At 49.4% G+C, this 14136-nt stretch overlaps 2 protein-coding genes across 3 annotated transcripts in view; one reads left to right on the top strand and one right to left on the bottom strand.

Moving 5' to 3' along the window:
- Nucleotides 1-14136, bottom strand: part of LOC134984006 (uncharacterized) — a 215462-nt gene that overhangs the window by 68235 nt on the left and 133091 nt on the right. Inside the window, exon 8 of the mRNA XM_063949664.1 lies at nt 2083-2246. Within this exon, the coding sequence (XP_063805734.1) occupies nt 2083-2246 (164 nt within the window). The remainder of the gene's footprint in view (nt 1-2082; nt 2247-14136) is intronic.
- CLP1 (cleavage factor polyribonucleotide kinase subunit 1) lies at nt 672-4719 on the top strand. Of its 2 annotated transcripts, none has more exons than XM_063949650.1 (3): nt 672-831; nt 2052-2708; nt 3942-4719. In XM_063949650.1, the coding sequence occupies exons 2-3, from the start codon at nt 2061-2063 to the stop codon at nt 4614-4616; spliced, it is 1323 nt and encodes a 440-aa protein (XP_063805720.1). In that variant the 5' UTR covers nt 672-831; nt 2052-2060; the 3' UTR covers nt 4617-4719. The 2 variants fall into 2 exon arrangements, with proteins under 2 accessions (XP_063805720.1, XP_063805721.1); XM_063949651.1 differs by lacking the exon at nt 672-831 and adding an exon at nt 1762-1910.

Genomic DNA, 14136 nt, shown 5'->3' with positions numbered 1-14136 from the left:
AGGCAATGCGTCTGCCTATGGCAAGCGCAGAATGTCTGTGGGTCCATGGTCACCGATGTCAGCGGAACTGCGTCTACATGCGATTTCATGGTTCTCTGACCTGTGTCCCGTCCTGTCCCCCGGCGGTAACCATGGGAACGCACGCGCTGACCCCGACTTATGTTCCGTACACAAATCTGGTTTCTAAGGCAGCAATGACACAGAGACACGGTATGAGAGGCACAGGGTCCATGTGTGAGCGACACACAGCGGCCCAGCTGCACCAGTATACACAGGACCACCCTGTAGGGGCTAGCAGTCATACAGCAGTAATATATATATATATATATATATATATTATACATATCCTCCAACATTTTACACATAAAAATTGGTACAGACCATAAAAAAAGGTACTGTACCTGCCAAAAAGGTACAGCTGGAGGGTATGTATTATAGCACCTGCTGGCGGGTGTATCAGGGAGGTACAGTCACAAAAACACAAAAAAAACCCAACAGAAATAAAAATCAGGGAATTCTGGGAGTTGTAGTCCTCCAGGCTCAGCTTTGCGCTCTGGGTAGGCTAAATGCTGCGAATGGGCTACAAGAAAATGGCCGCCGCCGCCTCCTTGTACTGGGGACAAGTTACACAGCACGCAGTGTTATCCCCGTATCTCCGCCCCCACACCCGGCTCACACGCAGGCAGAGGCCCGGGCGGGGGCGTCACCAGTCCGAGAGAGGCGGGCAGCCGTCACCCGGAGAGGGCGTCACCGTGACATCACCGCCCCCACCTCCCGACACCGGAAGTGGGAGGCTCGTGGCGTCCGGGGAGAGATCGCTGCGCGTGAGAGGTGAGAGAGCCTGCTGTCTCTCTATGTACATATCACTCACACCAACCCCGCCTGTGTCCCCATTACACCCACCCCTTATATATAATCCTTCCATTCACCCTCTGCACTATCATCCTACTCTGTACCTTCCTAGTCTCTCCTCACCTATAGCATACCTCCCAACATAACCCTCTCCAGGAGGGACACAATGCTCTGTTCCTGGACTTTCCTGGTAATGTATGATTGCCATCACCTGTGTTGAACAGGCTAATTGATAAGAAAGGTGTTTCAGCACAGGTGCCGGCATATCATAAATTAAGAGAAAAGTCCAGGAACAGAGCATTGTGTCCCTCCTGGAGAGGGTTATGTTGGGAGGTATGCCTATAGCAGCGTTTTAGGGATGACCAACGATGATTCAAAATAATCGATGGCTTGTGGTCAATGTTGAATACTTTCGCCATCGATGGGGGAGAATCAGATGGGGTTTCCGCCATCGATGGTATAGAGGCACCCGATGGTGTCCACCCCCCCCCCCCCCCCCGACTTCCGCAAAGCACCCCCCCTCCCCTTGATTGGGCGTCGGGTCAGTCAGTGTAAGGGATTTGGTATGATATACAGATGGATGGGATGTCGACGGGCATAAAGCCGACAGCAGCATCCCGACAGCCCCCCAGAAAGTACCCTAACCCTCCCCTGCCCCATACCCTAACCTTGACCCTCCCTTGTGGGTGCCTAACCTTCCCTTCCCCACTGCCTAACCCTAACCTTCCCTTCCCCACTGCCTAAACCTAACCTTCCCTGCATGGTGCTTAACCCTAACCCTCCTCTTCCCGTCCCTGCACCCTAACACCCCTTCTAATGCCTAAACCTAAACTCCCCCCTGGCCCTCCCCCCCCCCTCCCCCCCCCCCCCCCCCCACGCAGCAGGATGCGGGTGCGTCCCGCTAACAGAACGTTCGGGATTCCAGGCGTTGGTACTTTGACGCCAGGTTCCCGAGCTCTGTCGGTATTGTGGTGCAGATTATGCCTCCGTTCGGGATTTCGGCATCAGTATTTCGAATGCCGGGATCCCATCCGCCTGCATTTTAATTACATCCTAGTGTAAGTATAGGGATGATCATCGGGTTGTGTTACTATCGATGGTCATGTATATGCAGAAAATGGAAGCATCGGTGAACACATGTAATTTCTCCACTACGTTTTCTGTCTATGCTTACCCGTCCTTCTCCTGCCTTATTTCAGCTCGCTACCATGTCCACAGACGACCCCCTACCTGGTGGATCCGAGGCCGGGAGCTCCTGGCCAAATTCCTCCTCCAATGTTCCCTCCACCAAGTTCGAGCTGGAGAAGGAGACGGAGCTGCGTTTGGAGGTAGAGGGCTCCACCACCGTGCAGGTGGAGCTGATCTCCGGGCTGGCTGAAGTGTTTGGGACGGAGCTGACCAGGAACAAGAAGTACACGTTCCCACCGGGGAGCAAGGCCGCTGTCTTCACGTGGCACGGGTGCACCGTTCAGCTGTGGGGGAGCCCGGACGTGGCGTATGTGTCCAAGGACACCCCCATGCTGCTGTATCTCAACACCCACGTGGGACTGGAGCAGATGCGGGTGCAGGCAGAGCGCGAAGGGGAGAGGGGCCCTCGGGTGCTGGTGGCCGGGCCCTCGGACGTGGGTAAGTCCACACTGTGTCGGCTGTTGTTGAACTACGCTGTGCGGAGAGGCCGGCGCCCCACCCTGGTGGAGCTGGACGTGGGCCAGGGATCGGTGTCTGTGCCTGGTACGGTTGGAGCCCTCTGCGTGGAGCGGCCGGCGGATGTAGAGGAAGGATTCTCCGCTCAAGCGCCACTGGTCTATCACTTTGGATCTACGACTCCAGGGACGAACATCAAGTTGTACAACAAGGTAAGGAGAAAATGCCTCACTGCGCCATTTGTAAAACATTATTGGGGGTATTCAATTAGCATCTTTGCGTTATATACACGAAAGCAGTATTCAATTGTCTGTGAAAACGGTTTTGCAGTAATCTTACTGCAAATTTCAATTCACCAACTTTGAGCAGGTAAAAAACTTAGGGAAAAATCCCTATTGTAAGTCAAAAATGTTGGTACAAACCCCTGGGACACCCTCCTAAATGACTAATTAGGCACTTAGAAGTTCTTAATTATGTTTAATTGGCCAATAATGACATGTAATTTTTGGGGTGAAAAAGTGCAACATGATGGAACTTGGGGTACAAGGTATGGGACAGGTATATTGGGGTGTTTTAGGAGTGGGACAAGTGTCTTTAGATTTGCAGGCGGGAGTAATCGGTCCGTTACCACTTCTTTTTTTTTTTTCTTTTTTTTTAAGTCTCCTAAAATGACCCAAATATATACTTATACCAATTTTTATATACCCTGAATCTAATTGTGGCCCTTATGTTGCTGAGGAAAAAAAATTGCTTTCTATCATTTTTTATTACATAAAAAAAAAAAAAATCCATGGAACAGCCAATTGGCCCAATTTAAGTACCAGGAATACGTTTATTATAACCAATGATATGAGCTTTTTTGGGGGCTACAAACCGATTTACCTATTTTTCACTTGTAATTTCCGCCACCAATTTTCGCGACAATCGCGTTTTTGCTCATTTGATTAGGGCGGATCGCATGGGCGCTCATATCTGCAAAAAGTCAGTGATTGTACTTCGCTGGATTTCTAAAAGTCTTTGAAATTTCCTTATGTCCTACCCATTATCTGTACACTCCAGTAACCCAGGGTTATGCAAGTGGCGCTCCAGCTACTATGAAACTACATATCCCAGCCATGCCTTGCCACAGTTATTATATTCTACCATCAAAACTGTGACAGTGCATGCTGGGATGTGTAATTCTACAGCAGCTGGAGTGCCCAGAGGTCACCTACCCCTGCAGTAACCCGTCATCAAATTTGTTTTGAATATTCTTTGGTCTTCATGATGAAGCTCTTGTTTGGAAATGCCAACCTCTTGCAGACAGGTGTATTAGGTTGCCATTGTGACAGAATGTCGGCATTGTGAAAGTTGACAGTCGGATGTTGATAATACCAATTAAAGTGAATACAGTTAGACAATGTATTTCCTGCCTGTCGGCTCTGACTCTGTCTGTTCCTCCCCAGCTGACCTCCCGCCTGGCCCACGTCTTCAACTTGAGATGCGACGCCAACCGGCGGGCCTCCGTCAGCGGCTGCCTTATAAACAGTTGCGGCTGGGTGAAGGGATCCGGCTATCAGGCCCTGATACACGCGGCCTCCGCCTTCGAAGTGGACGTGGTGATAGTCCTGGACCAGGAACGCCTGTACAACGACCTGCGCCGCGACCTCCCCCACTTTGTCCACACGCTGCTCCTTCCCAAGTCCGGCGGGGCCTCCGAGCGCTCTAAAGAGTGTCGGAGAGAGTCCAGGGACCAGCGGGTGAGGGAGTACTTTTACGGCCCCCGGGGGTCACTCTATCCCCACGCCTTTGAGGTGAAGTTCTCGGAGGTGAAAGTCTATAAGGTCGGGGCGCCTTCTATTCCGGACTCTTGCCTCCCGTTGGGCATGTCCCAGGAGGACAACCAGCTGAAGCTGGTGCCGGTGTCGCCGGGCAGAGACATGGCACATCACCTGCTCAGCGTGGTGCCCATCGATGGTGGAGAAGAAGAAGGAGTGGAGGAAAAAAATGTGGCTGGCTTTATCGTCACCACCGGAGTGGATACTGAGAGAGAGACCCTGACCGTGCTTTCCCCGGCTCCGCGACCACTGCCCAAATGTGTCCTCCTCATCATGGATATACGCTTTATGGACCTGAAGTGAACTTCAGGATGGAACCGCTGTCTGATAAGACTCTTGGAAGTATCTTTTATGGCTTAAAGACATGGAACATTGTCTGGTGTTTTATTAAAGAGGTTTTATTTCATTTTTGCTTCCAAATGGTCACCCAGAATTGCTTTAAATACATATAAGTCTTGGCCGTGTCCTGACGTGCTTATCCTGTTATTCAATAATGGACAGAACGTACCAGAAATCAGTCCCACAGCACCGTGTATACTATCGTATAATCCAGAGTTACCCAAACTGCCATTACAGGCCAGGTTTTAAGGATATCCATGGTTGTGCACACGTTATTATCAAACTGACTGAAGTTCTAATGTCATCTATGCTTAATTATGGATATCCTGAATACCTGGACTGTAAGGGGCGGAGTTTCGGAAACTCTGTATTAGTCATAAAGTACAGCAGTGTTTCCCAAACTCCTGTCCTCAGGGCACTCTAACAGACCAGGTATTAAGTATTCCATTCTTACAGGTGACCGCAGTCGTTTTGATTTAACCAGCTGTGTTAAAGCATGGATATTCTTAAAACCTGGACTGTTAGGGTGCCTTGAGGACTGAGTTTTGGAAAGCCTGAACAGGAGCAGAATTTAAGTCTTCTGCTTTAAGATAATGTATTCAAGCCTCATCCACGGACACTTACAAGTTTCAGAATATGAATTAATCTCTGTATAGTACCGACAACTGAGGGAGTATGATGAAATGTCCGGTCTTTATTTCATAAAACATAAAAAAACACACATGTTGGAACAGCTTGCCCTATCTCTAATGTGTCCTTATCCTTTATTCCAGCCCCCTTGGTGATAAAATGCTACAAATTAATTATTTTTATTGCCTCGGTATAAAATAGGTTACGTGGGATCGCGGAAGTGTATAAAGGGGGAGCACCCACCATCTGCACGGAGCAGAACTCCCCCCATATAGCCTCCCGCTGGGTCTTTCCCAAAGTGAACCCAATAGAAAGGTTTAGGTAGAAATGATAGGCTTTATCTGGTTGGGCTGTGTAAGCTTGGCGGACCAGGAGACTTAGGAGACGATTTACTGAAGCCTGTAGCAACTAATCGGATTCTCGCTATCAGTTCTCTTGCATCCTTTGAAAATGAGAGACAGAATCTGATTGGTTGATGTGGCAACACCTCTCCTTAGGAAACTTTAGTAATTATACCCCTCAGTTTTCACGAGGCGGGCTTGTCTAATGCAGTAATGGGCAAACGGTGCCACGCCAAACATTTATTCTGGGAGGTGGAACAAACCAAGGAGAGTAGTGGCTTCCATCGAATAGTAAGGGGAATACCCTGCCTCCTAGGAATAGCGATACCATCACCATCTTCTCTGTGTTCCCCTATGTACGGTAAAGAAATGGATATTTTGCTAAGCCCACTGGGACCCATTAGTGGCTGCAGCCCCTAAAAGCTAGATAGGGCTGACGTTACAGCAGGGGAGTGGCTTCCCCGGGGAAGTGCTCTCTCTGCTATCACAGGTGGACGGGCAGTCCCAGGGGAAGAAACCACATCCCCTAGGGGTCTGCCTGTGATATGCAGGGAGTGCTTCCTATGGGAAGTCACTGTCACTGCTAAGCAGCCCCTGTGGGTGGGGGTTTTATTAAGGGGGGGCTGCCGTCCTGCACTCTGTCTCTGAACCTTTTATTACCTTAGTGCATTTGATTGGTCTATATCTGTTTTGTGTTTGCTACTATTACACAGCCGCTGAGTCTTTAACATATTATCGCACAGCCACTGAGTATAAAGCATAAGGAGACGTCTTCTGTAAATAGATGCCTCCTGACGGCTTCTCTGATCTGCTGCTGTGTCCGAAGACTCCTCGTCAGGTCATCTGCGTGACCCTCTGGATGGTTGGACTTTGCCAGGGCCAGGCAAGCCATGTCCAAGGACGCAGCCACTGGCCTCAGCACGCCCAGAAAACTTTGACAGCACCCACCTGTTTTCTGAGAAGCTGGCCGTGCCCACCCCTTCCCTCACCCCAAACGGTCGCAGCATGTCACTCAGAATCGGCGCCTGCGCTAAAAACATGGGCGATTTGTGCACATCCCTGATTTAGGTCCAGAGTATAGAAAGGATGCGCCGACGTGAATTGACCGGAAACGGCCATCCGTGGAGGCGTGACTCAGCAGGTGTATCAGATGATGTATCCGGTATTCTCAGTCACTACATATCGTGTTTATGCCCGACATTTAAAAGGGCAATGCATGCACATGCCATGGTTTGCTAGTAAAATAATTGCCCTTTTAAATGTCCGGCATAAACATGATTGGAAGCGCCAGGAAAAATAAAGAAATGGTTTATTGCTGCCACAAATGGTAAATAGGAGAACACTTACTCAGAACGGACTGCAGGTAACGTGCAATGAATGCAGCAAGGTTTCCCGTGATACACAGGGCAGAGAGCTGCCTCTGGTTCAGAACGGAGCGGCGGCCCCTCTCGGCATTAGCCGAGCCTTGACATACCGCCATGGCGAAACAGCCGTCGTGTGCCACAGCTATTGGAAGACTGTCTATAGGCTTAGTCTTGAGTAGCCATCTTGGCAGGAATAGCAATCCTCAACCACAATACATGGTTAATTACCGATACCATCTGGTGAAGGAGCGCCACCAGTGACAGCGGTGAGCTCCAGCCTTGGCCCCGTGACCACAAGTTGGGTAAGGATTTCACACCAAAATAATTTCTGTGCATCTAGACTCCCTAAATATATACAGTATACCACTGGACTAATGCTTTCTGTGGGAGTCTGCATACTCATGTTAAAGACATTGGGGTAGATGTATTAACCTGGAGAAGGCATAAGGAAGTGATAAACCAGTGATACGTGCAAGGTGATAAAGGCACCAGCCAATCAGATCCTAACTGTTAATTTACATAGTGGAGCTGATTGGCTGGTGCCTTTATCACCTTGCACATATCACTGGTTTATCACTTCCTTATGTCTTCTCCAGGTTAATACATCTGCCCCAGGGTTACTTCCCCTTATATCCCTTCACACACAGCACAGATACACAGGTGCATCACATGGGTGTGATTAATGAGCGAGTGCTTGGGAGGAGGTATAAGTAGAATAGCTTGTATTAGGGGCGGGGTGACCGACGGCAGTTAGTGGGCGGTGACTACAATACCTACTCAGGGTCTCTGTGAATACTTTGGATGTAATGCAGAACCCAATGCAAATTCTGTATGTGCCGTCCTGACAAACCTGGCATTTTCTGGAATAAACTACAGCAAGCTGGTTCTGCAAGACGTGTATGGACATTTAATTTTCTCTGACGTCCTAGTGGATGCTGGGAACTCCGTAAGGACCATGGGGATAGCGGCTCCGCAGGAGACTGGGCACAAAAGTAAAGCTTTAGGACTACCTGGTGTGCACTGGCTCCTCCCCCTATGACCCTCCTCCAAGCCTCAGTTAGATTTTTGTGCCCGGCGGAGAAGGGTGCACACTAGGGGCTCTCCTGAGCTTCTTAGTGAAAGTTTAGTTTTAGGTTTTTTATTTTCAGTGAGACCTGCCGGCAACAGGCTCACTGCATCGAGGGACTAAGGGGAGAAGAAGCGAACTCGCCTGCTTGCAGAGTGGATTGGGCTTCTTAGGCTACTGGACACCATTAGCTCCAGAGGGACCGAACACAGGCCCAGCCTCGGCGTCCGGTCCCAGAGCCGCGCCGCCGGCCCCCTTACAGAGCCAGAAGCAAGAAGAGGTCCGGAAAATCGGCGGCAGAAGACATCCTGTCTTCACCAAGGTAGCGCACAGCACTGCAGCTGTGCGCCATTGCTCCTCAGCACACTTCACACTTCGGTCACTGAGGGTGCAGGGCGCTAGGGGGGGGCGCCCTGAGCAGCAATAAAAACACCTTGGCTGGCGAAAAATACATCACATATAGCCCCCAGGGCTATATGGATGAATTTCAACCCCTGCCAGATTCCACAGAAAAACGGGCGAAAAGGCCGCCAAGAAGGGGGCGAAGCCTATCTCCTCAGCACACTGGCGCCATTTTCTCTCACAGCTCCGTTGGAGGGAAGCTCCCTAGCTCTCCCCTGCAGTTACTACACTACAGAAAGGGGTTAAAAAAGAGAGGGGGGCACTAATTAGGCGCAGTATTAACAATACAGCAGCTATAAGGGGAAAAACACTTATATAAGGTTATCCCTGTATATATATAGTGCTCTGGTGTGTGCTGGCATACTCTCCCTCTGTCTCCCCAAAGGGCTAGTGGGGTCCTGTCCTCTATCAGAGCATTCCCTGTGTGTGTGCTGTGTGTCGGTACGTTGTGTCGACATGTATGAGGAGGAAAATGATGTGGAGGCGGAGAAATTGCCTGTAACAGAGATGTCACCCCCTAGGGAGTCGACACCTGAGTGGATGAGCTTATGGAAGGAATTATGTGACAGTGTCAGCTCTTTACAAAAGATTGATGACATGAGACAGCCGGCGACTCAGCCTGTGCCTGTCCAGGTGTCTCAAAAGCCATCATGGGCTCTAAAACGCCCGTTACCGCAGATGGCAGATACAGACGCCGACAGGGATACTGACTCCAGTGTCGACGATTAAGAGACGAATGTGACTTCCAGTAGGGCCACACGTTACATGATTGAGGCAATGAAAAATGTTTTTACACATTTCTGATAATACAAGTACCACTAAAAAGGGTATTATGGCCCTCATTCCGAGTTGTTCGCTCGCAAGGCGAATGTAGCAGAGTTACACACGCTAAGCCGCCGCCTACTGGGAGTGAATCTTAGCTTCTTAAAATTGCGACCGACGTAGGCGCAATATTGCGATTACAAACGAGTTAGCAGTTTCAGAGTAGCTCCAGACTTACTCTGCCTGTGCGATCAGTTCAGTGCTTGTCGTTCCTGGTTGACGTCACAAACACACCCAGCGTTCGCCCAGGCACTCCCACCGTTTCTCCGGCCACTCCTGCGTTTTTTCCGGAAACGGTAGCGTTTTCAGCCACACGCCCCTGAAACGCCGTGTTTCCGCCCAGTAACACCCATTTCCTGTCAATCACATTACGTTCGCCGGAGCGAAGAAAAAGCCGTGAGTAAAAATACTTTCTTCATAGTAAAGTTACTTGGCGCAGTCGCAGTGCGAATATTGCGCATGCGTACTAAGCGGATTTTCACTGCGATGCGATGAAAAATACCGAGCGAACAACTCGGAATGAGGGCCTATGTTGGGTGAGAAAAAACTGCCTGTAGTTTTTCCTGCATCTGAGGAATTAAATGAAGTGTGTGATGATGCGTGGGTTTCCCCCGATAAAAACTGTTAATTCCTAAAAAGTTATTAGCATCATACCCCTTCCCGCCAGAGGATAGGGCATGTTGGGAAACACCCCCTAGGGTGGATAAAGCGCTCACACGCTTGTCTAAACAGGTGGCACTACCGTCCCCGGATACGGCCGCCCTTAAGGAACCTGCTGACAGAAAGCAGGAAAATATCCTAAAATGTATATACACTCACACGGGTGTGATACTGCGACCAGCAATCGCCTCAGCCTGGATGTGCAGTGCTGGGGTGGCTTGGTCGGATTCCCTAACTGACAATATTGATACCCTAGATAGGGACAGTATATTACTGACTATAGAGCATTCAAAAGATGCATTTCTATATATGCGTGATGCACAGAGGGATATTTGCCGACTGGCATCAAGAGTAAGTGCGCTGTCCATTTCTGCCAGAAGAGGGTTATGGACAAGACAGTGGTCAGGTGATGCTGATTCCAAAAGGCATATGGAAGTATCGCCTTATAAAAGGGAGGAGTTATTTGGGGTAGGTCTAACAGACCTGGTGGCCACGGCAACGGCTGGGAAATCCACTTTTTTACCCCAGGTAGCCTCTCTACATAAGAAGACGCCGTATTATCAGGCGCAGTCCTTTCGGCCCCATAAGGGCAAGCGGGCAAAAGGCTCCTCATTTCTGCCCCGTGGCAGAGGGAGAGGAAAACGGCTGCAGCAAACAGCCAGTTCCCAGGAACAGAGGCCCTCTCCCGTTTTCTGCCAAGTCCTCAGCATGACGCTGGGGCTTTACAAGCGGACTCAGGCACGGTGGGGGCCCGTCTCAAAAATTTCAGCGTGCAGTGGGCTCACTCACAGGTGGACCCCTGGATCCTTCAGGTGGTATCTCAGGGGTACAAATTGGAATTCGAGACGTCTCCCCTTCGCCGTTTCCTAAAGTCTGCTTTACCGACGTCTCCCTCCGACAGGGAGGCGGTATGGGAAGCCATTCACAAGCTGTATTCCCAGCAGGTGATAATCAAGGTACCCCTCCTACAGCAGGGAAAGGGGTATTATTCCACGCTGTTTGTGGTACCGAAGCCGGACGGCTCGGTGAGACCTAATTTGAAATCCTTGAACACTTACATACAAAGGTTCAAATTCAAGATGGAGTCACTCAGAGCGGTGATTGCAAACCTGGAAGAAGGGGATTATATGGTATCTCTGGACATCAAGGATGCTTATCTCCATGTCCCAATTTACCCTTCTCACCAAGGGTACCTCAGGTTTGTGGTACAGAACTGTCACTATCAGTTTCAGACGCTGCCGTTTGGTTTGTCCACGGCACCCCGGGTCTTTACCAAAGTAATGGCCGAAATGATGATACTCCTTCGAAGGAAGGGAGTTTTAATTATCCCTTACTTGGACGATCTCCGGTTAAGGGCAAGATCCAGGGAACAGTTGGTAGTCGGGGTAGCACTATCTCAAGTAGTGTTGCGGCAGCACGGTTGGATTCTTAATATTCCAAAATCGCAGCTGATCCCGACGACACGTCTCTATTCCTAAGGATGATCCTGGACACAGTCCAGAAAAAGGTGTTTCTCCAGGAGGAGAAAGCCAGGGAGTTATCCGAACTAGTCAGAAACCTCCTAAAACCAGGCCAAGTGTCAGTGCATCAGTGCACAAGGGTCCTAGGAAAAATGGTGGCTTCATACGAAGCAATTCCATTCAGCAGATTCCACGCAAGAACTTCCAGTGGGACCTGCTGGAAAAATGGTCCGGATCGCATCTTCAGATGCATCAGCGGATAACCCTGTCACCAAAGACAAGGGTGTCTCTCCTGTGGTGGTTGCAGAGTGCTCATCTTCTAGAGGGCGCAGATTCGGCATTCAGGACTGGGTCCTGGTGACCACGGATGCCAGCCTGCGAGGCTGGGGAGCAGTCACACAGGGAAGAAATGTCCAGGGCTTGTGGTCAAGCCTGGAGACATCACTTCACATAAATATCTTGGAGCTAAGGGCCATTTACAATGCCCTAAGCCAAGCAAGACCTCTGCTTCAAGGTCAGCCGGTGCTGATCCAGTCGGACAACATCACGGCAGTCGCCCACGTAGACAGACAGGGCGGCACAAGAAGCAGGAGGGCAATGGCAGAAGCTGCAAGGATTTTTCACTGGGCGAAAAATCATGTGATAGCATTGTCAGCAGTGTTCATTCCGGGAGTGGACAACTGGGAAACAGACTTCCTCAGCAGAAGTCTTCCACATGATTGTGAACCGTTGGGAAAAACCAAAGGTGGACATGATGGCGTCCCGCCTAAACAAAAAATTGGACAGGTATTGCGCCAGGTCAAGGGACCCTCAGGCAATAGCTGTGGACGCTCTGGTAACACCGTGGGTGTACCAGTCAGTGTATGCTTCTGAGGAAGGTCTTCTGAGACCGAAAGCGCGCTCAAGCACAAGGTTTTGTCGTTCCGGAACCCTATCCAGGACACTGTTTCAGCTGACTCTGTTTGGACCTTGGTATCCGGTATTGATCACTGATGGGTGATATATGCTTTTAACTTTTTTTTTTATGTAAGTGTGTTTTTGTCAAAATAAAACTCCTTTATGGTAATACGTACTGCACCATATCTATATTATTTTGAGTCCCCAGTACATTTGCGGATCTGGATGTCCCACGCCATCTAGTGGATGTTTCCCCATATTGCACTGAAGTCTCTGTGAGAGCCAAGGACCAATACCATCTGGTGGATGAAATGCTATATTTACTCATATCTATGTGAGTTGAACAAATAAATAGTCCTTCTATCTATCAAAATTGGTTGCACTATGTTGTGTGTGTCTTACTCTTTCAGACATATGTTTTCCATGAAATGAATTCACGACAACGATTGTAAAATATTGTTACTAAAAGTAAGCTATTAAGAAGATCCTTCCTTTTTGGGTGAAATTAGTAGCGCCGGGTGTGGTCACTACATTGTGTGTTTGGTTCTTGTTTGGGGTCTTGGTGAAGGCTCATATGTACCACATAGGCTGCCACTATTAATTTTTAGCGCAGATCAAACTACACTATTCTACTCAGTCAGTGTATGTGTTCCCTCCTTTTCCTCTCTTACCAAAAGTACTGAGAATTATAAGACGGAGGGGAGTAAGAACTATACTCGTGGCTCCGGATTGGCCAAGAAGGACTTGGTATCCGGAACTTCAAGAGATGCTCACGGAGGACCCGTGGCCTCTACCTCTAAGAAGGGACCTGCTCCATCAAGGACCCTGTCTATTCCAAGACTTACCGCGGCTGCGTTTGACGGCAGGGCGGTTGAACGCCGGATCCTGAAGGAAAAAGGGCATTCCGGTTGAAGTCATCCCTACTCTGATCAAAGCCAGGAAGGATGTAACCGCAAAGCATTATCACCGCTTTTGGCGAAAATATGTTGCGTGGTGCGAGGCCAGTAAGGCCCCGATGGAGGAATTTCAACTAGGTCGATTCCTGTATTTCCTGCAAACAGGAGTGTCTATGGGCCTAAAATTGGGTCCATTAAGGTTCAAATTTCGGCCCTGTCAATTTTCTTCCAGAAAGAACTAGCTTCAGTTCCTGAAGTCCAGACGTTTGTAAAAGGGGTACTGCATATACAGCCTCCTTTTGTGCCTCCAGTGGCACCTTGGGATCTCAATGTAGTTTTGGGGTTCCTAAAGTCACAATGGTTTGAACCACTTGAATCTGTGGAGTTAAAATATCTCACAGGGAAAGTAGAGATGAGCGGGTTCGGTTTCTCTGAATCCGAACCCGCACGAACTTCATGTTTTTTTTCACGGGTCCGAGCGACTCGGATCTTCCCGCCTTGCTCGGTTAACCCGAGCGCGCCCGAACGTCATCATGACGCTGTCGGATTCTCGCGAGACTCGGATTCTATATAAGGAGCCGCGCGTCGCCGCCATTTTCACACGTGCATTGAGATTGATAGGGAGAGGACGTGGCTGGCGTCCTCTCCATTTAGATTAGGAGAGAGAGAGAGAGATTGACCTGAGGCTGATACTGTAGAAGAGAGTGCAGAGTTTAGTGACTGACCACAGTGACCACCAGCAGTGCAGTTGTTTTATTTAATATATCCGTTCTCTGCCTGAAAAAAACGGTACACACAGTGACTCAGTCACATACCATATCTGTGTGCACTGCTCAGCCCAGTGTGCTGCATGCCTGCATCATCTATGTATATATTATATATCTGACTGTGCTCAGCTCACACAGCTTATAATTGTGGGGGAGACTGGGGAGCACTGCAGTGCCAG

This window comes from Pseudophryne corroboree (assembly GCF_028390025.1).
Source record: "Pseudophryne corroboree isolate aPseCor3 chromosome 3 unlocalized genomic scaffold, aPseCor3.hap2 SUPER_3_unloc_3, whole genome shotgun sequence".
Taxonomy (NCBI): Eukaryota; Metazoa; Chordata; class Amphibia; order Anura; family Myobatrachidae; genus Pseudophryne; species Pseudophryne corroboree.
Note: the sequence above shows the minus strand (reverse complement) of the source record. Positions and strands in the feature narration are given on the sequence as shown.